Source organism: Motacilla alba, chromosome 1 (assembly GCF_015832195.1).
Source record: "Motacilla alba alba isolate MOTALB_02 chromosome 1, Motacilla_alba_V1.0_pri, whole genome shotgun sequence".
NCBI lineage: Eukaryota > Metazoa > Chordata > Aves > Passeriformes > Motacillidae > Motacilla > Motacilla alba.
The window spans coordinates 98518787-98545497 of record NC_052016.1 but is presented as its reverse complement, the minus strand read 5'-3'; the positions used below and the strand labels follow the sequence as shown (position 1 = coordinate 98545497).

At 38.7% G+C, this 26711-nt stretch overlaps 2 protein-coding genes across 20 annotated transcripts in view; one reads left to right on the top strand and one right to left on the bottom strand.

The window, feature by feature from the left end:
- Positions 1–7: 7 nt before the first annotated feature.
- Positions 8–24905, bottom strand: DCUN1D2 (defective in cullin neddylation 1 domain containing 2). Of its 9 annotated transcripts, XM_038159945.1 has the most exons (8): positions 24317–24394; positions 23472–23516; positions 22144–22360; positions 18915–19083; positions 16316–16446; positions 5266–5348; positions 3852–3948; positions 8–3184 (listed from the first exon to the last, which is right to left on the bottom strand). In XM_038159945.1, the coding sequence occupies exons 3-8, from the start codon at positions 22316–22318 to the stop codon at positions 3105–3107; spliced, it is 735 nt and encodes a 244-aa protein (XP_038015873.1). In that variant the 5' UTR covers positions 22319–22360; positions 23472–23516; positions 24317–24394; the 3' UTR covers positions 8–3104. The 9 variants fall into 9 exon arrangements, with proteins under 9 accessions (XP_038015873.1, XP_038015863.1, XP_038015825.1 ...); XM_038159935.1 differs by lacking the exons at positions 23472–23516; positions 24317–24394 and adding an exon at positions 24767–24905 and having other exon boundaries at positions 22144–22540; XM_038159897.1 differs by lacking the exons at positions 23472–23516; positions 24317–24394 and adding an exon at positions 24767–24899.
- Positions 24906–25097: 192 nt separating this feature from the next.
- The window catches only part of TMCO3 (transmembrane and coiled-coil domains 3), a 33146-nt gene continuing 31532 nt past the window's right edge, over positions 25098–26711 (top strand). For all 11 annotated transcript variants that reach the window (XR_005259582.1, XR_005259586.1, XR_005259575.1 and 8 more), the window contains exon 1: positions 25098–25236. The gene's annotated coding sequence lies outside the window, so the exon portion shown is untranslated. The remainder of the gene's footprint in view (positions 25237–26711) is intronic.

Sequence of the window (26711 nt, the reverse complement as noted above, 5' to 3'; positions counted from 1 at the left end):
ACTTCAATCCTTTGACAGTCCATTTATTCCTTTTTCCAGTGCCAAAATATATACACACATGTACAGCTTACTCAGCAGCAAATCTTCCAGGTGCATTGAATGAGAAGATGCCTGCAGGTTTGCTCTCCTTGGCATGACACACATGATAAATTACGTTTAAATTTAGAATTGGCAAGTACAAATCCTATGGCTCAGTTTCAAACCAAACAACTTGGCACCAAGTATAAAAATACATACAGCATATCTGTGAAGTAATACTGTATGCACTGAACAACTTGAAGACATCTGTACCATTTAGGATTATAAATTGAGCAGCCTAGGTGTTACCACTGTATCAGCTTACTTAAAATGGAAGTCAGAGTACCCTGGAAAGTAAAACTGTGGACAGCAGCAAATGATTAAAATATGTAAGGAGGGTGAAAGCAGTTTATTTGCATTTTTTATGACTGTTCAAGTGTAAAGGTGTTACTTCATACAGGAATATAAAAATCACATGTGGTTTAAAATGGGTAGAGGACGAGGAAGAAGAAAATAAAAAGGAAAAACGTAGCAAACCTCAAAAGCTGGCTCAGAAGGATCAACTACTATCTTTGAAGTATTTTGCCCAGTCTTTCACTGTCACCCATGAAGGATCCCTCAGGAATGGAATGAGATTTAAGAGTGAATGTGTATGTGTGGGTGTATATACACACACACTCACTGAATCCTGGGCTAAGCATCCCTTCCTTCTTGCTCTGATTAACAAGGAAAAAAACCCTCAACCCACATGCATTTTTTATGCTCTATTTATTCTAAAAGGTAGAAGGTTCATCAGAACGATTTGATGGACCTCTCATCATGAGCAAATGTTTCACAAGCTCTAGTGCTATGAAACTTCAGTTACATCACATACCAACAGATTAAGCTACTTCTGGTCAGTTATATTTTATCTATATATTTTAAATGGAACTGTGTGAGTAACAAGCATTCCAATGCTTCTGGCTAGATAAATGCACTTGATGCTGTAAGACATTACACATTCTGCAAAGCCTGTGGGCCAGATATAGAAATGGCTTGTTTTGGGGAGGAGGCGTAGATAAATCAAAAGCAATAAAAAGAGTATAACTACATCTAGCTCTCTGCTGACTTCTGTGGAATACTTGGAGTTACACAGCTGCCCTTCTAAAAAGATGCAGTTAGAGAGCAGCGATTTGGCAGAAGCTCAGTGGGTAACTCTGCACAGGAGTGCCAGGCAGTAGCGGGCTCAGACGCTGACACCTGGCGGCTGTTTGGCCAGGGCTGACACTCACAAAAAAAGACAAACATTTGTAACAAATCACTCACACGGCATTTGTAACTTTCTTGCTAGGCTCTTACTAAGAGAAGAATCACTAATTCGTTCCAATTTTCCCTCGTCTTGCTTTTTACATGCCGTGCACAACTGAAATTCTACCAAGTGGAAGAACGAAGGCAGGCTCTGTATGCAGCACGTACACTGGTCCTTGCAGGTTGTGTTGACATAATGCTTGTATGAAACTCTAAATTTTAGAGTTTAAGAGAATATTTTAAGCTTTTATGCCCTGGCAACTACAAAAAAAGAGTCTGCTGTCATGCAACACTTCAACGATCCAAACAGATATAATTTATATAACTTAATGCACTATTTTCTCCAAAAGTCTTGTATCTATTCAGCCTTAAATACAGAAAATATATTGATCATAGCTGTACATACTCTCTAGCAACTCTTCAGTTTAACAGACTTTTACAGTGGCTATGACAAACTCATTTTGATGAGGTAGCATTTGCAAGAGCCCTGTGTGAAGACATGCTGAATAGTTTCTGGTAAAACCTTTTTGTGCTTAGACATCAGAAGACACTGATAAGAAACAGAAGACTGACACCACTGTGCACTTCACAACACGTGCCAGTGGCTGGCAAAAGGGGAGAAACAAATGACTGAACAAATTCAGATTTGGTGAAAACTGGTCCAATTTCACCAGCCTTTAGAGCACTGAAACTGCATTAATTTGCTTTTTAATCCCCTTAAATATAATTGAATGCACAACACATTCACAGGCATGAACACTTGTAATCATTAATATAAAAGCTCCTTACCCCTAACTATTTCTCCACCATGGAAGCCAAGTAGTTAAGTCTTTGGGCTTACTCACATCTATTTTGTGTGAGAAGTGCTAGGAAATTAATTTACAACTATGCTGCATTTAGCTAGAATTTATGATATGTTTCAAGCCACAAATAAAATCCATATTCCACCAGTTCATTATTAAAAATAAATAAAACACATAACTAGAGACTAACTGAATTATGAAAATTAAACATGAATTACAAAAGCATCTTTGGTTGTTTAATGTCTGCGCTAAAATGGTTACTAAAAAAAAGCTGGAGTTGCAACACAGCATAGAGCAGCAGCCTGTCCTCAGCAATGCTATTGTTACATGTCCAAGCACTTCAAGAAGAAAAATGAGGAAGTCAAATTCATCGGGAGAGAGCAAAAGGCTGGACATAATCACTGTATACATCTAGGATGTGAAAATACAAATTTAACATCTTGGCAATAAGAACAAAAAAAAAAACATACGTTCATTTGTTTGGGGTTTTTTTACAATTCTGTATTAAGACAGATTCACAGAACTAACTTTTATAAAAATACAACATACTGCATAACTTTTATTTATGGATTTAATTTATATACCACAAATACTGCTTTTAATATAAGTACAATATAATACATTTTTTTATTTATGTAATTGCTGGTGTTCACTTTGGATTATGAACTGAATGGCATGCTGTGCTGTCAAAACTTTAATAAAATGGCCTCTAGTTAAACTTCTCCAAAGTATAAAATCATGCAAAATCTACATCCTATATGATACAACCAGTACAATAATTGAAGCCAATAGCCTACAAACAGCTTGGATCTTCTGAGTTTGTTCTTGAAGTGTCCACACATCTGTCATCATTTTCTTTAGGCAGAAAGGAGGAATTGCAGTTTTGTCTGCAGAATGTCATCATGACCACTGAAACCAGCACCAACGTGCCGTTATCAGCTAACAAATCTTCATTACCCGCTGCAGTTCATTTAGTCCAGATCAACAAATCTGGGGTTAGGAAGTTTTGTGTTTTCCTCCTGTGACTACTGGTCGTGCATATTCCACAAAATCATCTATTAGAACAGGCCATGCTCCTACAGAGAAATCAAGCAATTGAGAAATTAGCCAACCATTACCAGCAGTAAACTGGTGTAGTCTACAAAGGATTAGAAACTCATTTTGACATTTCTGGCCTTGTCTAGCTGTAACAGGCACACCATGATAAAATACTTGAAAAAAACTCACCTAACTAATAAATTCCACATTTAAATCTCTTCTTTCAAGCAATAGTTAAGACAACCAAAATGTATTTAAAACAAAGAACTCCACACTACAACGATAAACATTAGCTGACAGCAAAACCACAGCATTCTTATTATAGCCATTCATATCTTAGGACTTATTTCTGCACACATTCCAAAACAGAATTACTAACAGAGTAAACCACATTTAGGGTAGCAAAAATTTTGTGCAAAACATTCTTTCACTCAGAGGTCTGCAGCATAACCCATTCAAATAATGAGCTTTATCACTGTGTGACTGTATCTTTACCCCTGTTTTCAAATTACAGCAAACCAGTTAACCTTCTTATCACTACTATTTTGGCAGTAAGTATGACATTGTATTGGCAGCTGAAACTTTAAGGGTAAACAAATTAGGACATGAGGTCTCTTGTTCATGTTCTCAATCTCCTCGTGTTCATTTATAGCAGTATTTTAATTCTGCTGTACCAATTTTTGAAGATATTCAGGTACTGCTTACCTTCTTCATCATAGTTGGACATATCATCTGCAATCATATTTCCAAAATCTAACAAAAGATTCCAAGTATCTTTTGGAATTGATCTTTTATGATGTTCCTGTACAGAAGAATAATAGTACTGTTCAGTCCAAACTACTTTCAAATTCCATAGCAGTATTTTATATTGACACATACAGAAATACACCTATTTCAAACATTTCTTCACCTTTATCTTAAAAAAAATCAATAACAGAAAGAAATCCATCTGAAAGACTTCCTGCTTGCTTCTTTTTTAGGTTGAACTATTTTAATTTAAATATTTCTTCTCAACTAAACGTTCAGGTTAAATATTTCTTCTAAAGTAACACACTTTAATACCAGGTCGTAAATGCAGATTTTTCTTCAGTTGCATCTGTATCTGAATTTGGATGTCTTACAGTGTACTGAGGCAGTTAAAACATGGCATGTTTCAGAAGCCCTCTTGATGAAACTGCACATTAGTCAGTGATTCAAATAAATATAATGCCAAAAAAATTAGAAAAAAAACTACAGAAAAATATTTCAGAAAGTGTATACCTTCCCTATTAAGAAATGGGTGACAGAAATTCAGAAAGACTTTTTATTTCTCTAAACTACAGATAAAAAGATAAAACGAAGAAGAAAATCAAAAGAAATTATATATTATGTAACTTCATTTTTTGTAATTATATAGACATGCAAATGTAGAAACATGGATGACTAGATCGGGTCTTTTACAAGAATTTTTAAATTTTTTTTTAAGCTTTATGTTTTCCTCCTGTGACTACTGGTCATGCATATTCCACAAAATCATCTATTAGAACAAGCCATGTTCCTACAGAGCATATCTACTTCACTGCCCACAGAACTGCACTAGTAATAAGGAAACTGTCAAGATCAGTTCACTATTAGCTAAAAAATTAATCAACGTAATTACTCAGGCAAAAAATTTTGTGGAAAATGGAAAGTCACTTGATGTTAAATTCTGGTATGACTGATTTTAACAGATTTAAACAGACTGAGTTCATGCATTAGTACTACAAAAGGCAGAGCATGGTAAAACACATGGTTGTCAATAATCACAGCTGTGGTATTTTATCACTGAGAATCAGCAGCACCAGTTCCATCTACAATCATGGCTTCCTTTCATGCAGCAACTTTCCTAAGTAGGAGGATACAGGATTAAGCAAGCAGAACACTCTATCACTTTGCTGCATCTTTTGGCATTCTTCTAAATTAGAAAGCCATAAAGCCATTAATTTGGCTTGATTTGAGAGTATTTTATATCAGTTTTAAAAAAGGAAAATGTTTGAAGGAAGTATAGAGATATCTCATATTTTTGTTATTGGAAGCATACAGCCAAAGGCCAGACTACTGTGGAGTAAGATAGGCAGTCAGGAATAAATTACATACTTACCAACAAAAACTTATTCCAGAGATCTAAAAATTTAAACCTTCCTGACAAGACTAAATTCCAATATGCAATCGCCATTTCAAGATCTGCAAGAGATAAAGCAACACAAATATTGCAGAACATTATAAGCAATAAACAACCCTTCTGGTTAAACTATTAATGCTACATCTAGTATATTGTAATACAAATAAATAACACTCTTTCAAAAATCACTAAAAAAACCTATAAGGAATTGTTTTCAATTTGCCCTGACTCAGAAGGTAGAAGACAAACAGTAACAGTATGGATTTTGTATTGAACATAAAAGTCAATAAAGCTAAAATATTTTTGTCACCATTCACCAGTGCCAGATTAAAGCTACTTTCAATCTACAGAAATAGAACACTTAATAATAAATCTCTCTGCAAATCAAAAAAGAAAAATACATACACACATGCACAAACATAGCAAATACTGATAGAAACAAACATTTAAATCCACAGAAGTCAACGCCTCCTAATTTATCATATTTTGTACTCACTTGACTTTGAAGGGAATGTAAGGACATGAGGGGATGAAAAAAGTGATTTATCTGTGGTATTATCCCTTACAGCAATAACTCTGGCATCATTCAATAGACAAACACCTACACCCAGTACTGAAAATACAAGTCCAAGGAATCAGCCTTATTCTGCATCATGACCAGTGATCTGAGAGCAGGGTTAAGGAAGATGCAGCACTGCCAAGTATTCCAGCAGAAAGGGAGAAGCAACATTAGATGCAGCTTAAGGGTAGAAAGGATGTTTCCTTGAAGGCCTGTTTTCATCCTCAGCAGCTCACAATACCTAATGGCTTTGGCGCTTGCACTAAGTACATGATAACTACTGGGCAACCATAAAATAAGGCACAGCCTTTCTGAAACCACAGAAATATTTCAGCTTGTGCTTTCAGTATAAACAAAGTGTAAACAGAAGATGAAGCTTAAGAGAAAGTACTGTGACAGCACATAAAACAGAAGCTCGACTTGCACCTACAAGAAGAATGGCTTTTAAAATTGTAAATATCACACTACAAACCAAAGGACACTGTCACCTGGAATCAAGCTTCACATCTGTAAGACATGTTCCAGATTTTAACACAGCCATGCCCCTAGAGTCCCTGTTTCAGACAGGGCTGGGCCCTGAATGAAGTGCAGCAGTTAAGATGCAGAGAAATACAATATGCCTCTACCTATCTACACAGGGACAGTGCTGCCAGTGTTTGTCCTACTGCAATCAGTGCTCTTCAGTACAGAACTTGGATTATGCTCTAATAAATTTCCTTCAGCTCTTCCTGTCTATGCCACCACACTGATTTTTCACAAAAAAATATGAGGAAGAGAGTAATTAATAACATTACTTGCTGCTTAGATATGCAGATTAATTATTCTTATCTGTAATCCCAAATTAAATGCAAAAAGACTGAAAAAGGAGAAACGTAATAGTTTCTAAACTCCACTGTGAAGTAACTGGCTTTGACCCCATGTACTCAGGCTTCTTTATGAAGACTCAAGCTCTCCAAGCAAACCTTGCAAATCTATCAGGTGACAACTTTAAGCAAAATGCACTTTGAAGAAGTAACACCTTAATAGTTGAAAAGTTTATACTTCTGATGGAAATATTCCTTGGAAAAAGGAAGAAAGTACAGGTAGGGAAACAAACATGATTAAAGGTACCACAAAAGAAGAGGTAAAAGGGAAAGAAGAGAGAATACTTCCTTGGTTTTCGTCAAAGTCAGTATTATGTTAAGGTGAACTTTATTACAAAATTGTGTTTAACACAATGCATGTGAAATACTGTCTTAAGTTGACACTCGAGGGACACTGTGTACACGTGCCTGCCAATGAATTCTCCTGCACAGAGACACAGAAGTTATTTGCTGTAACATATGAAAAATGCATATCCCACTGAGGATGCTGCTCTGTAGTGGATCAAACAGGTCCACACTGGAGCTGCTCTTCCCAGAAGGCACATGGAGGAAAGTTCTTATCTCAGTAAAATTTGTTAAAGGGGGAAAAAAAAAGTCCATCTTTCTCATCTGGTTCACTGTATTCCCACAAAGCCATCAACTAACACAAATGTTATTTGAACACAAGGACTAGATGGGATGATCACTTTTGGTAGTGGAGCCAGTTTATGCAGCCTAAAAGTACATGAGCAAACCAGGCCTTCAGGTGTGCCACAATCTCAAGGGTTATGCCTACACTTCTGTTTGAAGACAATTCCCTACCTAGGTTGAAAAATCTGGCATTTGAGAACAGAAAAAGAGGATTTTTCTGCTTTAAAGGGAAGACCTAGTTAGAGAGTTCAAAGTCTACATTAGCATGCTGACAGTAGTATCAATAAACAGTACTCCTGTGGATCTGCTACAATTAGTGCTGCACTGATAGATACTGAAAAAAGAGAAAAGCCCTTATGCCATTAGGGTTCTGCATCCCCACAGGAAGATGCTTTTGCAAGGCAAAAATTCCTCAGGCAGTCTTAGGAATACCTCTTTCAATGCTATATAGATACAAAGGCATCATTACAATAAGAATCAAACTACAACTATATAATATGCTGGGTTTTTTATACCAAAATATCTGCTACCCACATTAAAGACCAATAATGTAATCTTAATAAACAGAAGAAGACAGATGCATGGATCTCTGAAAACACCTAGACAAAGATCAGTTTAAAAGAGACTTCATTGCTAACATCCATTTTCATATCCAAAGCATGAAATTGCTAAAAGGTTGAAGAACATCATAAAAATACCACATCATATACTGCACATTATATGGTTCGAGCTTTCCTTTCAACCCAAAAATATTTTTAGTATCAAGATCTAGTGAGAGTTGTATGTCATGCAGACCCTTAAACAATCAGCTTTTCTCAATCAGAAATAGTATTTTGCATGCAGCATGATCTATTCTCAAACATTAAAACCTCATTCTAAACTGGCTTTTAAAAAAACCTTAGCCTCTTCTATCCTGATTGAGCAGAACAGTGATAACAAACAGCACAATTAATGCAGAAGGAGAAATACAGCCTGTGTCTACTTTTAAGATATGACCAAATCTTGTCAAGAAAGAAAAAAAAAATTAGATTGCTGCATGAAAAAAATAAGAATCAAATTAAGTTCCTCATGCTATGATTTTGGACCAGGGCAATGAAGTCACTGCACACTAGAAATCAAGGAAGTGTGAAAACAAAAAGAGAAATCAACAGATAGCAAGGAATTGGCTGGAGAGCAGGATTTCTAAAGGAACATGAAACGCAGCTGATTTGCACCTGCTGTGCCAAAACCACCCTCTGGGACTGCAGCACTCACTTGTCATCCTCTGCCAAACAGAGATTTCTAGCTCTCAGTCTGCCCTATCAACAAGACCTGTTCATGCACTCATGTTTGAAATGGACAGAATATTATCACTAATTCACCTCAATTACTAATATAACTTTTCAATACTGTGTTGAAACTGAGGCACAGGTAAGAACAATGGAAGCTGGTGTCAATCTGTCTCAACAACAGGACTATTATACCTGCCTGACCAATAAGCATCAAGGGAATACTTGCAAGATTCAGTGAGTTAAAAAATTCCTTGTTTCTTCATTTCTGAATGATTTTTAAGAGTCTTCTTTGGCCTCCAAATTGCTAAGAACACAGACACAAGAATTAGTTTCTTCTTTCCTAATCAGCAAAATAACAAGAATACATCATGAGGATTAAACCTAAAACCACTTAATTTAATTGCCAAAAGCTTAGGGCAAAATAGGCTGTAGTTGCAACTGGAAGCTCCCCCACAGAAGACAGGCAGAAGGGGAAAGAACAAGTTGAGGGGGGCGACACAAGTACAGATCATGGCTAAACTCAGGATCTAGCTGAGCTGGATCCACTCATCCCTGCAAAGACATCAGCAAAGAGCTTCCCAGTGCCCGGTGTTAGGGGACAGATAATGCAGTGGCAGGCTTAAGTGCCTGTAATGGACAGGAGGAATGGTAAAGCACAGCACATGGATTTCAGAGGAGCACTGCAGGAGCCCAGCAGGGTCTGGCTGTGCTCACTGGCTCTGTCTCAGCATCTGCCACGCTGAAGCAGCCTGATTCCATGTAGAACCTTTCATGTCTATCTGTTTATCACCTTAAGCACAAGAACAGATGAACTGGTTTGGAATGCAAGTTAGACTTAGGAGATGACTGTCAGAACACCAGTTCGAGCACAGCCTAATGAACCTGACTGTAGCCAGTTCAAAAATCCTTTTGTCCCTGCAAATCTCTCCATGTACCATTCAGATAAACGACAACAGATGACTTAAAGTTGACTGGATGTGCATTTCCTAAACAAGGCTCAAACACGAGTAAAAGAATGAACAAGGCATTCATTAGTAGAACTGGCAGTTATGCCACACTTTTACTGATCAAAGCACCTCTTCTATGCTAAGTTTCCCTTAAACTGCTGGCATTTTCAACATGGAAAATGCGAACAAAAATAAAGCAAGAACCATACACACACACCAAGGTCACTGGAACACCTAAAATACAGCATTTACAGACCTCTTACAAAATAAATATAAAATTCATTTATAGACATCATTTAACTTATTTCATGCACTCACTCCTACAAATTGCCTATCAATCTAATTCTTCATTGAAAGGGGAGGACATCTTGATAACTAGCTTGGGGAGAGGGCAGGAATAAAAAAAGAAAACAAAACAGAACGAAAAAATATCCTTCCCTAATGTCTAAAGATCTCTTCAAAGAATCTTGAGATACTGCTATGATAAAAGCCAAGCTGATGTTGCTTCAATTAAAAAGAGTACATTATACTCATCTGCTTATAGGAGAGGAAACCTCCTTGAAGTCCACATACCGGATGCAAAGATAGTCATTCTTCTGGTCTTGAGGTAATATTTGATTCAAGTCTGAATGCCCTCCTCATCTTTCATCTCTTGCTTGATCCCAGGAAACTGGCAGAGAGAAGGAAGCACAACCTTTTGAGCCAGCAAGCAGATGAAGGGATCACAAAGAAGTGATGAAGGACCCAATCGGCTTTTTGTTTCCATGTTGGAAGGTGAAGACCATGAAAGAATGCGTTAAGCTCCTCCCTGGGGCTGAAACAAACTGTAACAAACTCCTGAGCACATCTTTTTGGGGCTCAAAGGGAGACCCAGTAAGAGAATCAAAGCAAGCATCGGGTTCAAAAAAAAAAAAGACCTACAATCCTATCCTTCATTACACTTACCAACAAAAGCTAGGATACGAAATTTCAGTCAGACTGCAGTAGAAAAGCTGAAACTTGGGAGCCAGAATGCAAGATAAACCTCTCTGAATCTTCATTGTGCAAAAATTTAAGATTTATTGTACTGTATACAGTAGTAAGAAGTAAGAACATGAGAAAACAGACTAGAGACAGAATCACAGTTATCCATAATAATTCTTTTTAAAGTCTCCTGGCAAACCTGATAACTTGATAAACTGCACCTTCAGAATATAAAGACAAAATGCAAATCAAGTTTAATATATTTAGATATCATGTACTCCAGGCTCAACATGCAGCCATTGAGATGGCACTGCTGTGCTGAAACTTGGCTGGTTTTTTTCCTTAATTCTGTCCACCACTTATAGAGTCACAGTTTTAACAGTTATAAGCACCCATTGTCTTCTTTGATAATGATCAAATCTATTCAGATGTATTTGAAAGACACTCTACAGTTGGCTGCTTAGTAACATTCATCAGAACATCATTTTCTGCTTCAAGATCATCATGGCAGATCCTGTGCACTGAGCTTTTGCCTCCTCCATCTCACTCCTTACACAAGATATCACCCTGGGGCACTGCTGCTACTGTCACTTCTTTAAACAGCACGTGGCCAGGCTGGAGCATTCCACCTGGTAATACTGAGCTAACAAAAGTAAATGCAAACCTCTGAGTTGGATGAGACCTCAGCAACGGAAGTCCTGCAGATACAAGGAGAAATAAAAATTCCCTGCTGTCACCACATGAACTGTGGAAAAGAGACTCCTATAAAAGGCAGTCCTATTTCTAGGAATGAGTATCAGTGTACTGAATTCTGTGTCTATTTTAGGGCATGACAGAACAGATGTAACTTAGTTTATTGGAGAGGATTTCTTCCCATCTAATTACATAATGGCAGAATTTCTTGATTTCTTGCATTGGTTTTGAGGGGAAGTAGAAAAGAAGAAATTAAAAAGCAAGAGAAGACAGAAGACTAGTCCAAAAATAGATAAAACACAGAACTACACACACACACTCCTACTCTCCAAGACCACTTTCCTGGAGCAAAATCCCCTCTGAATTATGAAGACAGCTGTGTTAGGTATCATCAAAATTCTTCTATCACCAAAAAACTTCTAAGAAGGGCTTCTGTGCCTTCCCATGCCCCATCTTACAAATGGCAGCTGGTGTGATAAGAGATTCTGGAGTTATTACCAGCAGGACAAAGTAAGTCTGGGACACTCGAAGATTTCTTTTTCCAAGCTATGCTCCAAGCAAAAAATATCCAATGCAAACTGACAGTTATTTCAGAAAAAATAAAACCCTTTTAGAAATTCTGCTGCCCAAAGTGAAGCCAGATGCAGTGAAATTCACCTCAGTACACTGAAGCAATCTCAAACTGCTTCCTACCATGTTTGAACTTCACAGGGGTCAAAGAATTTCTGGAAGAACCTCAGGCATTCCCTGCCAAACTGGGAGAAAGTAACTCATCCAAGAGGGTCAGTCCTGCATCTGACACTGCCCAACACTTAAGTAACTCAGATGATACAACAAAGAAAACTTCTGTTAAATTTGCAACTTAGACAAAACCTGAAAAAAGTCTAACATGACAGAAGACAGGATTAGGATTCAAAATTATTTGGACAAATTGGAAAATCATGTGGAAGTAAGTAAGAAAGATTTCGTTAAAGAGAAGTGCAAAGTCATAGTGCTAATGGGAGTGATCAACCGCAGAAATATCGGATCAGAAAGATCAGACTCAACTGGGTACACTGCAGTGCTGCAGAAACCCAACAGTAAAGCAGACTGCAAAAGCAGACAGTATCAAACTTAAGCAAACTCAAAAGGATGCAAAACAAGAAGCAAAATACTTAAGACACACGGATGGTTATCTGGCTTGTTTGGGTACTACATGACAAGAGAAAATTAGGTCATTTTGATTGCAAAGGAAATGAGAGTTGGAAGACAAAATTCCAGTATCAGAGAGCTAGGAGATAAAATTGATCAGGGTAGTTGGTTTTACTCAGTCCAGAGACTAAATGAAGACACATGCATAATCACCAACTATGTAAGAAGTCGTTACTCACTCTAACAAAATGTATTCTGCATATTTACTTTGGCTGGTTAAAGTATTAAACTGGAAAATTCAGGAACAGATTTAACTTATATGCTAGAAAAAGAAAAAAAAATCTAACAATAGGTTTAAACAAACATGGACAAAGATGTATGAAACCTGCCATCAAAAATTTAAGATTATATTTTTTCAAGGCAAAGACTCTCAAACTTGTTCAGCCAGAGGACCAGTACAAATCAAACCTCAAATCTTATTAATACCTATTGAAACTGAAAAGGCAATTTAGTATACATTGTAGCATACCACAGAGCATTTGGTTAGAAAAGCATGTGTTAGAATTGGTTTTGGTAGATGTTGACCATGCCTAACATAAGGGAATACACTATGTAAGTACTTCTCTACCTTTTAAATTTAAATACCACCAGGCATATTAAAAAGGAACCCATAAATCACTATTTCGTGGTGTTTTTCAGAGGAGGGGGACAATACATAAAGTAATAATTGTTGCACATCACTTCTTAAAACAGCAGATACAGATTTAGAAAAAAGTAATCTGAAATGATGGAGCAGTGAACATGACTCATAACCAAAGCATTGCTGCTTCAACATTTGAAAGATATTTCACTCATTTCTTATGGTTTCAATATGCTAAGATAACAAACAAGAAAAAAACCATTAAAAATAATAGTGTGAGTCAGTCTGCCTATCACAGACAAGTTTTTGGTAAGCTCTAGTCTCAAGAGTTACTTCTTCTAAAAAAAATGCCCTAGCACTTAGCCTGAAGGACCCAACAGAAAGAGTTTAATTATGTCTTCTTTTATCAAAAAGTTTGTATTAACAGTCTGCTAAGAATATGAATTTCTTATTTGTCACTGTCACTATGTCAAACTTGTTAGTTTTCAAATAGGCACATTTATAGGTCATGGGTACATCCAAGAATCAAACAATATTCTTTTAGCCTACAGATCAGTCCCCTAAACCAATGAGTACAACTACCAGATGTGGTGACTTAAGCTCCCAGCCTAATAAGAAAAAGTACTGAATTCTTCAAACCCTAGAAAAATCACATTAAAATACTCTGCAACTGAAATTTAGGAAAGAATTCCTAGATTATTTCCACTTCATTAATTCAAACCATTCACATTTATCCTTTACCTGACATAAACTTACAGACCTCTCAGTCTCCTCCAAGTTACAATTCACCAGAAAGACTTTAAGACAAGCAGCTTGGGCAGGGGCTAAGCAGCAACCTATACTGACTGACTGTCATCTAATGTGCACATGGGGAAGAAAGACAGGTCATCACTGTAAGATGACCTAGACAGAGCTAGGCACAGATTTCTACCAGCTCAGTTAAACAGAATGAGTAATTAGGTTTGTTACTATCTATCTGGACTTAATCAAAGTAAAGGCTCCAAACTGAGTAGGACAGAAACAGACTCTGTTCGTGGCTGATATAAGTTCCCACACCTCCTTGACAATAGGGCACAGTGTCATTGGGCACAAATACCACACAACCCCGGAGACAGGGAGCAGAGATGGACAGTTTCTCATTCCAGAAGAAAATATGTAAATCTATACAGAGAAGAAGATGTGAAATTTAAAAAAAAAAACAAAACAGCCAACCTAAACCTGTATTAAATGTATCTGAAGCAAGCACCCCAGTAAAATAACCGATGGGATTTTCTTCCTTGGTTACAACATACAGCTTCCTTCTGCGGCTATTACAAACACCTATCCACAAATTTACTTTTTTCCTTCACCTCTTTGCTCCACTATGATGGATAATCCCTGTAAAGATTCCAACTCCAAACCTATACAGTGATAATTTTTATTTGGGTAAGCTATCACTGGCCTCAATCACTCAAAAATGTCACATTAGTCCATATGTTTGCTCAATAGTCTCTCTCTACTCAACCAATGGTGATCCAAGAAATGTGGTGCACCTCCACTGAAGTAAGAAAAGTAGCATCTGCTTATATTTCTTTACTATCTAGAATCATCTTAGTAAAACCAGAAAGAGTCTGATGAAAGATGCCACCAATATATTGCCATGTAAGAGCTAAGTAGTAGGAATTAAGAGACTCTACATATTATTGGAATTCCTAAAATTCCTGAAAACTGAAATCAGCAACAGTACCCATCAACTCATTCCACAGTTTAAGTTTTACTTCAGTTTTTGCACTTCTTACTTTCTCCTGGCTAATAGATCAACTCTTAGTGCAAGAAGGAACTTTGGAACTTTCTGGCCATAAAACATCTTTCTTACACAACAAAGACAGACTTATAAATGAAAGGACCCCCAATACTTAATAAAAAGAAGTACGGGAAAACAAGTTAGTTTCCTCCTCAGGTCAAATACACAGTACATTCAGTTCCAAATCTGGATTGTGCTGCTTCTCCTCATCCACTATTCATACAGGCTTAGGTGAAAAGCTTTTGAAATGTAAGTTCATGAGTGTCATGTTGGAATGACCCAATTAAAACAGGAAGCTATCTGTAATACTTCTTTAGGTATCCCATAAATTCCTACTTCAGCTGTAACTGACTTACCTTTCCTGCAATTTGAAAGTACTAAGCTTTGTTAATAAAGACTAGCTAAGGGACAGAATCCTAACCAACCTCACGGAGTCACTACAAGACTTCTTCATTTTCGTGTCAGCAAAAGGGCCACGTGAGCCATGAGAGAGTGACAGATGAAATGAGAAATAGAACTGCTGAATAGAAATGAAGAAAAATAGAAACTGGCTAAAAGTTGTCCATAGCTTATAAAAATAATAATAGTAAAAAAAAGAAGACACCAAGAAAGACAAGAGAGATTACTCAAAGTAAAGAATGTGGAACAGACACACATGGTTGAGGTCTAAATTGATATTTTGCTCTCCTAATAGTTCTTGAGAAAACAATTTATCAACTTTCCAAGTAACTTAGACACAGATTTAAAGTGGCTGTGCTAAAAAAAGAAAAAAACCCAAAACCCTAAAAAAACCAACAAACCTCTTTCTCTCACACACAGCACAAAGAACAGGGATGACAGTACAATGCTATTCTACATACAAAACATTAATTCCTTCCTACACAGGATCTTCTGAAAGGGGACATAAATTTGAAAAGAGTGGACTTGATCTTACTGTTTTTTTCATCTATTCGCAAACTAGATACTTTTGATTTGAAGAAAAAAAAATATAATTTATCAGTTTTACTCCAGCAATACAAGAAATGGATTGGGATAAAGCTCAAACTTTATGAAGAATAATAATTTAATGCTATATAAACTATGTCTATTTTCACTCACTAGTTTTAAACCAAGTCCATAATACCCTCATTCTAAACTTTACATAAGAACTGAGCTAAAACCAAATATTTTAAGGAGAACAGTAACTTTTGCCCAATTTTCTCCCTCTTCCTGAGCTGATAAGAACTACTGAAACAAGACGTCCATAACACACAGAGCTCACTAGCTCAGTATTTAAAAAAAATAAAATTTGACAGGTCTCAAAGTTCAGCTGCAGGAGCTTCATTTGACAAGAGGTGAGAGAATGTCAATACTGGCAGAGAACCCCATTAAATTATCTGTACCAAGGGGACATTATTAAGAGATTAAATGAAAGAAGATGAGAAAGGGAAGTCAGTGAAAGAAATCAATAAAGGGTTCACTATACAATTGCCAATGAGAACATTGTAGTACTGGAAACTTTTGGAAGACTTCATTGACTGCAGACATTTTCTCCTTTTTTTCTACTTACCTAGACCTTTTTGTCCAGGATTTTTAGCAAAATTAAAAGTAAACTGATAAAAATCTTTGAACTTTGCTGGATCCTTTAGCTCTTGTTCCAGCCTTGGCAATAAAGCTTTTAGCTTTTCTGTGGTGTCACACCTGTTCAAAAGAGATTACATTATTTGCATATATTTAAAATTTCTTCCTACTTCCCCCCACCTTCTTATGGTTTAGTTTAAGAGCAAAACAAAACAGTGGTTAAGATAAAAGATGCTATCCACAAAGATAGTATTCTGAAAAACATAAATGCTCATGCCTTTACTAAAGAATTTTAAGGGGAACATTGTATACAGGCATCCATCAGGTACACAATGCAAACAGGATTCAGTGGTTTAACTTCTATCTCTTGATGAATTTCTGAACAGATGCTATTCTGTTCTTAAAGAACACCCAACCCTCACTGAACTCTGTTATTCCTTCCCCTGAGACAGATGTTATAACACAAGTGTGTGGTTTTGCTTTAATCTAGATAGACATTGCTTATTCTCTGCTCTCCTGAATAAAGAGCTTCACACTTTTTTACAGTTCATCTTAACATTTGAGGACTTTCCAACTAAATGAAGTATTATTTGCAGTCATTCTCTCCCCATCACAGAACAACTGAGCATAAAACTGAGAAACAAAATAAGCCTTGAATGATAGCCTGAAGTCTGGCAAACTATTCAAAAGCCTGGCACAGGTAAGCTAAGACAAAATCAAGTCACTGAAATTCTAACAGAAACACATCCCTGAATAACACCACCAAAGCGTTTTCAGTGAAAACACCTGAGCTGAGAAGTCACACTTTTAAAAGGGAAAGTGTTTCTGCCACAATGAGGCATCAAATGAATATTCAAGGTTTACAAGGACATTACCAATACCTTGAATTGTACCTAGAAAATCAAAGTGAAGCAAATGAGTTTCAAAATAAGCAGTATCACAACTAACACTGTGTATTTGAAAGTTCCCCATAGTTAAATGTTTGTATTAATTCTAAAGATTAATGAAAAATTCTATTAAAGGATGGGTAACTATAACAACATCCATAAACCACAAATGCAGTTTTAACTGTCTTGCACGGTACAGATAAAAATAAATGCCTTTGTGGTCTCCAGCAGTACCTGGCAGAGAAAAGAAAGAATTCTGCCAACAGTCTTCAACTGAGAAGCTCAGTTTGGGAGCTTCTTCTAGGGACTTGGTCTAGACAATAAATATACCTTCTCATATGCATCCTACAGATGCTGTGCGATCTAAGCCTCAGGGAATGTCTTCCCATTTGACTGCTCACTTGTCTTCATTGCTAAAAACCACAGACACTGTGCCTCCAAGTACGTAACAAAATCATTCCAACTTCTCAGTAAGTGCTGTGGCAAGCAGGCACAGACATATTATGCTCCTCAGAACAGCTGTTGTTCCAAGAACAGGTGGTATAGCAAAAGCTTTTTAATCACTTTTAAGAAAAAAAAATGCTGGCAACCTTTAATATAATAGCATGAGCACTTAATTTCTATCCATAGTTAGAAAAATCATAATTATTCTTGTAATTTCTACCCAAAGCTACCCAGTGGGACAAAATAAAGCAATGAACTTCAGATAGTATCAGAAGTTATGTCATCACAATTTCCTAAAAGGGAAAGCTTAAAAAGAAATCAATAACTGATGAGGTCAGTAACATCAGACTGCTACAATCTCTGCTCAAGAAACAACCACCACATTTACTAAAAGTTGGTCTGTCTTAGAAATGTATTGATTAAGGTGCCATTCTAAGATCAAATGAAATTGTTTCTCTACAATAAAAAGAGGAACAAGTAAAAAACTGTACTTATCCACCCATTTAATGCAGTCTGTTGAAAAGAGTAATTTGACATCTCTAAACATGAGAAATGATGCTCCTCTTCCAAGGAAAAGTTATACACAAAATATTACTTTACAATGATATATGCTTTATTGGTAAGCAGAGGCAATGTTCAAAGCTTATTATCCAGAACAGCTCCATAAGCCAGGAAGGATTTTTTTATCAGTTACATCACAGTTGGACCAATCTTTTCTACTACCAATATCCTCATTTTCACTTCAATTCCTCATAGATATTTTGCACAAAGGAAGTATCTAGTATGAAAGAGAAGAAAGTATAGGTGGTAAAACGGACAAAAAGAAAGATGGGTGCATTTGCTGGTGGCAAGATAAAGGGAAAGAATTGAAGGCTCTTTTCCGTTTTTCTATTTCTTTTCTACTTCAACACTTACATTTTTTACCTTTTCAGTTTTTAACAGCAGGAGGTCCAACTCAAGTCCTTATCACAAATATGCAGATGCTTACTATGAACTACATAAACAGATATGTGACTCCATCTAACTCCCTTGCTGTACAGGTAGAAATTGTTTTGTTTCCCCCCTGCAATGATCATTAAGGCTTTGCAGTAAAGCACCAATTCAAGGAAGACAAGACACTACATGCATCTTGCACCTGTTAAGCTTGGCACTAGCCTCAACAGCTTCTTAAAGCTTCACACAATTTAAGTGAAAATGTTTTGAACAGAAACATAGTTTGGGCCTTACATGATAAACTGTGCAGAAATGGATACTTACCCCAACTCTGTCATGCCATCAATAAATTCCTTTTTACTGAATTCACACTGTGTGGCTGCCCTGAATTTCCATGCCACAACCAGAACACTGATACTGGCTGGGTCCAGGCTTAAATCATCACAGAATTGCTGAATCCCATCAATGCCAATTTTATTTTCATCTTGTGGGTCTGCAGTTCAAAATACAAACAGGAGAATTATAATTATTTATAAAACATATTAACAAATAATCATTTGACACCTCTGATGTGCTGCATAATACAGGTATTAATTTTTTCATAACCTTCACAAGTGTTTTCACTTGAAGTCTAGATATTTTTTAAAGAGAATCAGTAAACAGAATACTTATTCTGTAAACTTACAGAGAAATTGGTTTGCAACTTTTCCTGAACTTACCTGCTGACATCAACTAAATAATTTTGTTTTCCCTCCACAATTCCCTATAAAAGATTTGAGTTAACTCAGGAGATGCTGCCTACATTTTGAAACAGTAAGAGTGATAAACACATCAAAATGTACAACATGTTTATATTGGTCAGTGTGCATTAACCTTAAAAAAAAACCCAAACCAACCCAAAATCAAGTCCAACAAAAACATACCTGTCACATTAGACCCTAGATTTTTTTTTTCCTGATAGTGACATATGGGTATCGACTACATCTACTTAAAGACCACATTTAAACATTTTGGGGGTTTAATTAAAAGTCATGGAAATCATCAAAGCATTGTTCAAACAATGCCTTAACATAACAGAGTGTTAAGCTAATTAATATAATTTAGTACAAGTAAACATAGTATTTCCTCACTAGTACCTTTCTGAATGTTGGTAGATGCCTTATAATAATTCTGCACCAAAATTCTCTCTCGAAAAAGCCCCCAAACAAACACCCCCTGCATGCAAACTTAGATAAATGGAGAAGAAAAAAACGATTGAAAACAAAAGAAAATAAACCCAAACCTCTAGTTTTCAAAGCTTGAGACTTTACAAACCACAAAACTGTCTTTCCCAACTTTTGAGAGGAAGACATTTCAATATCCTAAATTGGGCTATGTAAAAAAAGCATCTCTTGAGTAGATTTAATACTAACTTCTTAAACTGCTACTATTTTCAACCATGTCATTTTTAAATCCAGATCCAAGAAGTTGATTTAAAAAAAAAAAATCAAGCCTGGATAAACCCTTTTGAATTTTATTCTAATTCTTAAGCTAAGATCTCTTTTTCTTTTCCAGCCAATACTACAGTGAAAGAAATAGTAAATTCCAGAGAAGAAGTTAATTCGGCAAACAGACTCACATCTATTAAACCAAGAATTACACCCATGGTATAATTCAGGGACCTTTGACCCCAAATAACAAGCAAATGTATCTATTCAACTACTTCTAAAACATGTAAAACATATTTCTTGTGTATTTGGAGAGTAATTGAAGAATTGAAGGCAAGATGTACACTGTCTTGAAATCAGTGGAAAAATTCTGGTGGATTTCAACAAGGACTTTTCATCCCTATCATATTTCACATCATCCAGGCAACTAGTAACAAAAAATGCAGTGCTTGTTTTGACAGAGTTGCTCAATAAAGAGGTAGGAAAATGAAGAAAAAACAGCACAGAAAAAGACATTTCAGATTTCAAGCATAGTGCACTATTCTATAGGCTTTGTAGAACAAAGGAATCCCTTACTGTTCAGGGGCCAGTGACTCAGGTTTAAGCCTGATATGACTCAAGGTAAGGTGTGCTTAACTAAAACTTTTATAGTCTTCTGTCAAATCTTGTGAAAGATTTTAATGTTTACACCTTCAGTTTTTAAGTGCCAGAAATGCAAAGGTGTGCTGCTAACTAAAACACTGACATAACCTGGCTAGACTTGCTTTCACCAAAGTCAGATGGTACAGTTTGCCACTGCTAGAAATTTATAAATAACATTCATGACAATCTTCTTCCATGTTAGATAGTCTTAACAGCATTTATGAATTTGAATATATATTTTTGACCCAGCAATCTCCAAGACTGACATTCAAGGAGCAAACAAAAGATTCAGATATATGTATATGCTATATATACACACATATATATATGTAAACATACACATAGGTATCTATAAACCAAAACATGGTTCTCTGAGTGTAGTCTCTGGGCTTTTGTTTTCACAAAGAAATGCTATAGCATTGCTGCCTCTTTGTCCCTACATAATTCATTACCACACAATAATGAAGTATTAAAGAATCCCTACACTTAAAATAGAGCGGATTATGTAAAGAACAAAAATAGCGGAAACAGTAACATAAAAAAAGATGACGTGTACATAAAGCATGCCATAGATTTCAATTAGAAAAGTACATAAAATCACAGTTGAGTAGTGGTTAAGAGTTCATGTTTTCAAACATGAGATGTATGGATTTCAACAGGAGCTAGCAATGATTCCAGCCTGCAGTGCTCCAACACGAACAATGCACACTGATGTCAGATGACAGCAAGCACTGTCACCTGGATCACATACTTTCTTATATTTAAATGCCTATTTTTTTGTTGTTGTTCTTTTTAATAATGACATTAAATGAAACTTGGAAAAGAAACAACTCTGCCTTTAATCCACTTTCCAGTGGTTTTCCCCCCAAACATCTCTGAAAAGGCACATCACTTTTGCTGTAATGTACCAGCATGAAGATATTATATAAGGCTGTAGTATCTAGTTTGAGTTTTCTTATCTGTTTTGTCACACTACTAGCTGTAACATTATCTGAAACATTTTTTATTTTAATGTATAGAAATATTACTGTCTCTGAAAAGAATTAATTCCCCTAAATATTAGCATAAGAACAATATGTATTATTTTGCCATGGAAAGACCATCATACACATTTAAGAGCAGCTACTGGCAAAAACATAATGTATGTTGCATAATACACTTTGCTACAATATTTGACAGGTGGCACTTTTTCCTCACTGGAAGTTATTTCCTACTTTTAAAGTCTACAGAAATCTCCATAGAAGTTGTGTACAGGTCATTAAGAGCATTTTAAAACCTTTTTTACTCTTATCTTATTACTATAAACACAAAGTGAGAAGCAAAAGCTAGCAAGCTTTACTTAAAACTCCTCAAAAATGGTAGAGGGCAAAGCAGAAAAATGTCTCACACAATATAATTTAGAAAAAAAAACAAAACAAAATCCACAACAACAACAAAACCCCCAAGCTGACCAACCAAAAACTCACCAGAAAATGAAACCTTACCTTTGTATCGATTATATAATTGTTCTAATTTCTTCTTGTCTACTGAATTTTTCATGGATTCTTTGTAGTACAAGTCTGGATTCTGGAAGTAGTTGTCTGTTGCCACTTCTAGTTTCCATTCATTCTGTGTTAAGCAGTATATAGCAGTCCTTTCACCAGCCTGGGTAAATGCCATAAACTGGCGCACCTTGTCCTTCTGGGACGATTTAAGTTTATGCTTTGGGATGCAAAAGAAGCAGGAAAGCCAATGAAGCTAATCCAGAAGTTTGTTTCAGCATTCTACTACTAATGCCTATCTTTTAAAGGTTTTAGTTTTCTTGTTGATGACAACTTTCACTTCAGAATTACAGGAAGACAAAGCCTTGTTCTTCTGCAGTTAAATAGACAGCACTTTCTTCTGAAAATTGAAATGACAGCATCTATATATACATTTTTAGCAGCACATATTCTGTCAGTAACAAACTTGTATTTCTGCTTTATTGCTCACATATGCTGACGTTTTTTCTGTTCTGTAACAGCAGTAAACACAAGTTTCGTCATATTACAATATGGTTATCTTCTGAAAGATATGCCTAGTGGTTATAAAAAAGAGAAATTAAACAGTGCAACTTACAGATTCTCAAATTCTGTATAGTCCATACATGGAGAAAAAAATACCCAGAAGTTTTCCTAATATTTTCTTAGCAACAATTAACAATGCAAAGTTTAATCAGTCATCAGCTGAAAAAGGCAGAAGCATTTCTCATATAATTATGTTACGAAACACTGCCAACAGAAGACATAAGGCAAAAATAAATGAATTTGACATATCAAAGACTGCTGAATGTTACAATGAAACTATAAAATTGCTTTAAATGTGATCTAAAACTTTACTTAAACTTTGAAAAATATGTTTATACTATTAACACAAAAAACAACAAAAAAGCCTGTTGCAGTGTTCTACAGGAATTAGTATGATGCTTCTTTCAATTAAAGCAACCACACGGAGACAATATCCCTAAACTTCTGGAACACCCAAGAGATGGGAATGGGCATTTTACAGGGAGAAAATGTGCTAGTAACATATTTCAACATTAGTCTTTCCATTAAGTTGGAAGCAGAAGGAGACAGTTTAAGTCAAACTCTGTTTTTTATTATATTCTGTACTTGCCAATTTTGTTAAACCATACTTTACACATGTTCTGGGCCAACAGTTAAGCTGAGAAGTTTGTATAAATTCCCCACTAGAGGTTAAATAGTCAGGTATAATGGAAAATTTATGTGTCTCTTAAAAGAGAACTGAATTCGGATCCAGGGAGGAGTAAACATGGGACCATCTTTCAGCTTACTTTTTATCTCTTGTACCCATATGGACGTCTTGACTATAGATGGTCCTGAGACAAGAAACACATCATGTAAACAAGATAAGGATTTTGGTCTTTCCTACAGGATTTTTCAATCTAATATGAGAAGAAACATGCCAGGTTTCTTTTGACACAAAAAATGTATACAGTGGGAGGAAAAACGTGCAAAATAAAACTACTACATACTTCAGTAAGTAAATAACTAACAATCCTTTGGCTGCAAGCTCCATCCTGCCTCCAAATTTTCATGAAGGTCTAGCTAAGGGAGTCTCTGCACCTAGATCTTCCTCAGTTACATAAACTTCTTCTGGGCAACAAACTTAGCGATAACCACTTCAAAACAGAGGGCTCTGCCAACAGCGCCAAAGCAAACCCCGCGTCCTCTTTCAAGCCTAGCTAACGACAGGCATTTACGGGTATTTTCCAACTTCATTTCTAGAGAAATGAGACACTCAATTATTTGAAGCGATAAGAAACACACGCGGCTCTCCAGCCCACCACCCTGCCACGTAGCACGGCTCGTACCGCTGATCGCGGCCGGAGCCCTGCGGCGGGAGCGGCACCCGCGCACCCTCCCGGGGCCGCGGCGGCTCCGGAGCTCCCGTCCCCAGCACGACCCCTCGCTGACGGCACCCGAGCAGGATGCGCACCTCGCACCCAGGCACAGCTCAGCCGCGCTTCTGGAGCCCTCTCCCAGCGCTAATGACACTGTACCGCACACCCCAGGGAAGCGCTGAAGCTGCTGCAGAGGCACCAGGAGAGCCCTTCCTTCCCAAAACAGCCCCGGCCGACCCCGCCACCCCGACCCAGCAAGGGGATTTGTACCGCACCTTTCCCACCGCCTCCGGCTGCACCTGCCGCGTCCCGCGGCGGGGAAGGGGTTGGTGGGACCGAGGGACTCGCAGCTCCGGTGACCTGCCCCGCCAGCCCCAATCCCAAAAAAGGGAAAGGTACGCGCTGCGCCGGCTGCCTGCGCTCGAAATACCCGCGGCGGGGCCCGGCCCCCTCCCTTCCCCCGCCGCCCCCGGTGACCTTCCCCGCTCCTGGCTCGGCGGAGGAGGCGGCGGGAGAGCGACTCCGCACGGGGGGTGCGCGTCCCCGTGTCCCCGCGCCGCTCGTCCCCCCCTCCCGGCGCCTCCCCAGGCACGGCAATGGGACTCAGCGTGGCGGGAGGCGCGGGGGCGCTCGGCTCGCCAGCCCGGAGGGCGCCTGGGGCTCCTTCGAAGCTCCCCCTCCACGGTTTCGCCACCTCCCCTCCCCCCTGGGCTCGCACAACCTACCATTTTATCACCGGCGCTCCCACCAACTTCACCGCCCGGCGCCGCCTCCCGCGCAGGCGCGCACCGGCCCGCCCGCGCCGCCTCCCGCCGGGGAGCGCTCCGGGCACGGGCCGCAGAGGCGGAGCGCGGGGTCGCGGTGCGGAGCCCGCGGCGCTGCCGGGGGGAGCGGCGGCGGCCGCGGCGCTGGGGCAGCTGCGGGGCCGCGGCTCCGACTACAACTCCCGGCGTGCGGCGAGAAGCCGCGGTGACGTTTCCCGCCGCGAGGCGGCGCTCGGAGCGCGGGTCCCGCCCAGCTGCGCTCCGAGGCGCAGCCCCGGCGCTCGAGCACCGGCGCGGGGCGAGGGGCGGCCGCAAGGACGGGGCTCCTCGGTGCCCTCCGCCCGCGGCCGCCGCCCACTGACACCCGTGCTCGCCGCCCTGCGATCCCGCCCTTCCCGCCCCGCCGCTGCGGGCCTTCCTCCGTCCCTCAGGTGAGCGTCGCTGCCGAAGCGCCGGGCGGGGCGGCCGCCTCTTTTCCCCCGTCCCTCCGCCGCCATGAGGGAGAGAGAGCCGGGCCGGCCGCCCCCCGCGCTCCACTTACCTCCTTCTGTTCTCCCCTTTGCCCCGCCGTCTGCCCGGCCTGCCGCAGGGAGCGGCGCCGGGAGCTGCCGCGGCGCTCAGGTGCGAGCGCACCGGGGCGGAGGTGCCCGGCGGGCACGGCCTCGGCTGGCCTGCGGCTCCCCGGGGGGAGCTGGCTTTGGGAAAGGGGCGGCCGGAGGCGAACCCACAGACGTTCCCGCAAGAGCGGTCTGGAGGCAGGGTCCGGTATTACCGGCTTGATGAATTCTGGTGCTACGGTGTCGTGTTCAGGAAGGAAATAGGGGGAAGATGAGCTGCAATCCAGCAGGAAGCAAACGCTGTTTAAATAAGGACTCTCCCTCCGATTTGATACCTACTGGCGGTGAATGGAGAGGAGTGTTAGTTTTTTGCCTTGGTTTGGTTTCCTTTTTTTTTTTTTTTTTTTTTTTTTTTTTTGTGCTCAGCATCCCATCATTTATTTTGGTGAGATCTTTATTCCCTTACGAGCTTTTGAGCACTGCCCCAGGTGTCACTCCTCTAAACAGTTTTTGCTAGCCACGTAAAAAGCACAGAAACAAAACTGTCCTATGTGTGAACCACAGTGCTAAGTTTGCACAGCGCAACAGGGAGCGAACTTTGCTGGTGTAAATCTCTGCTCAAAATTTAGTTACTTAGTTCTGTGGTTTGATGTACCACATAAGACATGCAGTAGAGTCTTTTACTCACCTTGGATATACACTGGGTGTTTTCTTCTCCTTCTTTCTTGCAGAAATAGTTTGTAATATATATTTAGCAAAATCTCTGTCCCAAGCCTACTAAACAGGAAGAGCATTAGTTTGTATGTATGAAGAAATATTTCCTTAAATTTCACTCTAGAACTTTGCCAGGTGGTGGGGATTGCTATTTTCCTGATTCCTTAAAAGTAGTAAGCCCCTCAGCTTTATCGAAGTTACAAAATGTTTGTGCTTTATTATTTTGTTGACATTATACTGATGTGATATGCTTTTGCTACTTTGATTGCACTTTCAACTCTTAATTTTAAATGTTTTAGCTCTTTGTGGTATTAAACCCTAGCCCACAGTAAGCTATTAGTAGCTAAATACTTTGGCTTGCATTTCACGCATTGAAAGAAGAAATAAACCAACCCACAGAGAGATTTTCTCATTTCTCTCTGAAACAGAGATGGGAGGCATTTAAAAAATGAAGGTAGTGCATGACTATGCTTGCCATGTTCCCTTCCCATGGAAACTCAGAATGGCCTGGGTTGGAAGGGACCATTAAGACCAATGGCTCCAACCCCTCTGCCATGGGCAGGGACATCTTCTGCTAGACCTGGTTGCTCAGAGCTCATTCCATGTATTGATGATGGTTGGCTTGGATATCTGGA

Coding starts and splice junctions, on each gene's coding strand:
- DCUN1D2 (XM_038159971.1), bottom strand. CDS start 23,735: ATGAAAATTTGGAGGCAGGATGGAGCTTGCAGCCAAAGGATTGTTAGT. Junction 22,361..23,633: donor TGCACGTTTTTCCTCCCACT/GTATACATTTTT, acceptor TGCATCCCAAAG/CATAAACTTAAATCGTCCCA. Junction 19,084..22,143: donor ATTATATAATCGATACAAAG/GTAAGGTTTCAT, acceptor TTTGAACTGCAG/ACCCACAAGATGAAAATAAA.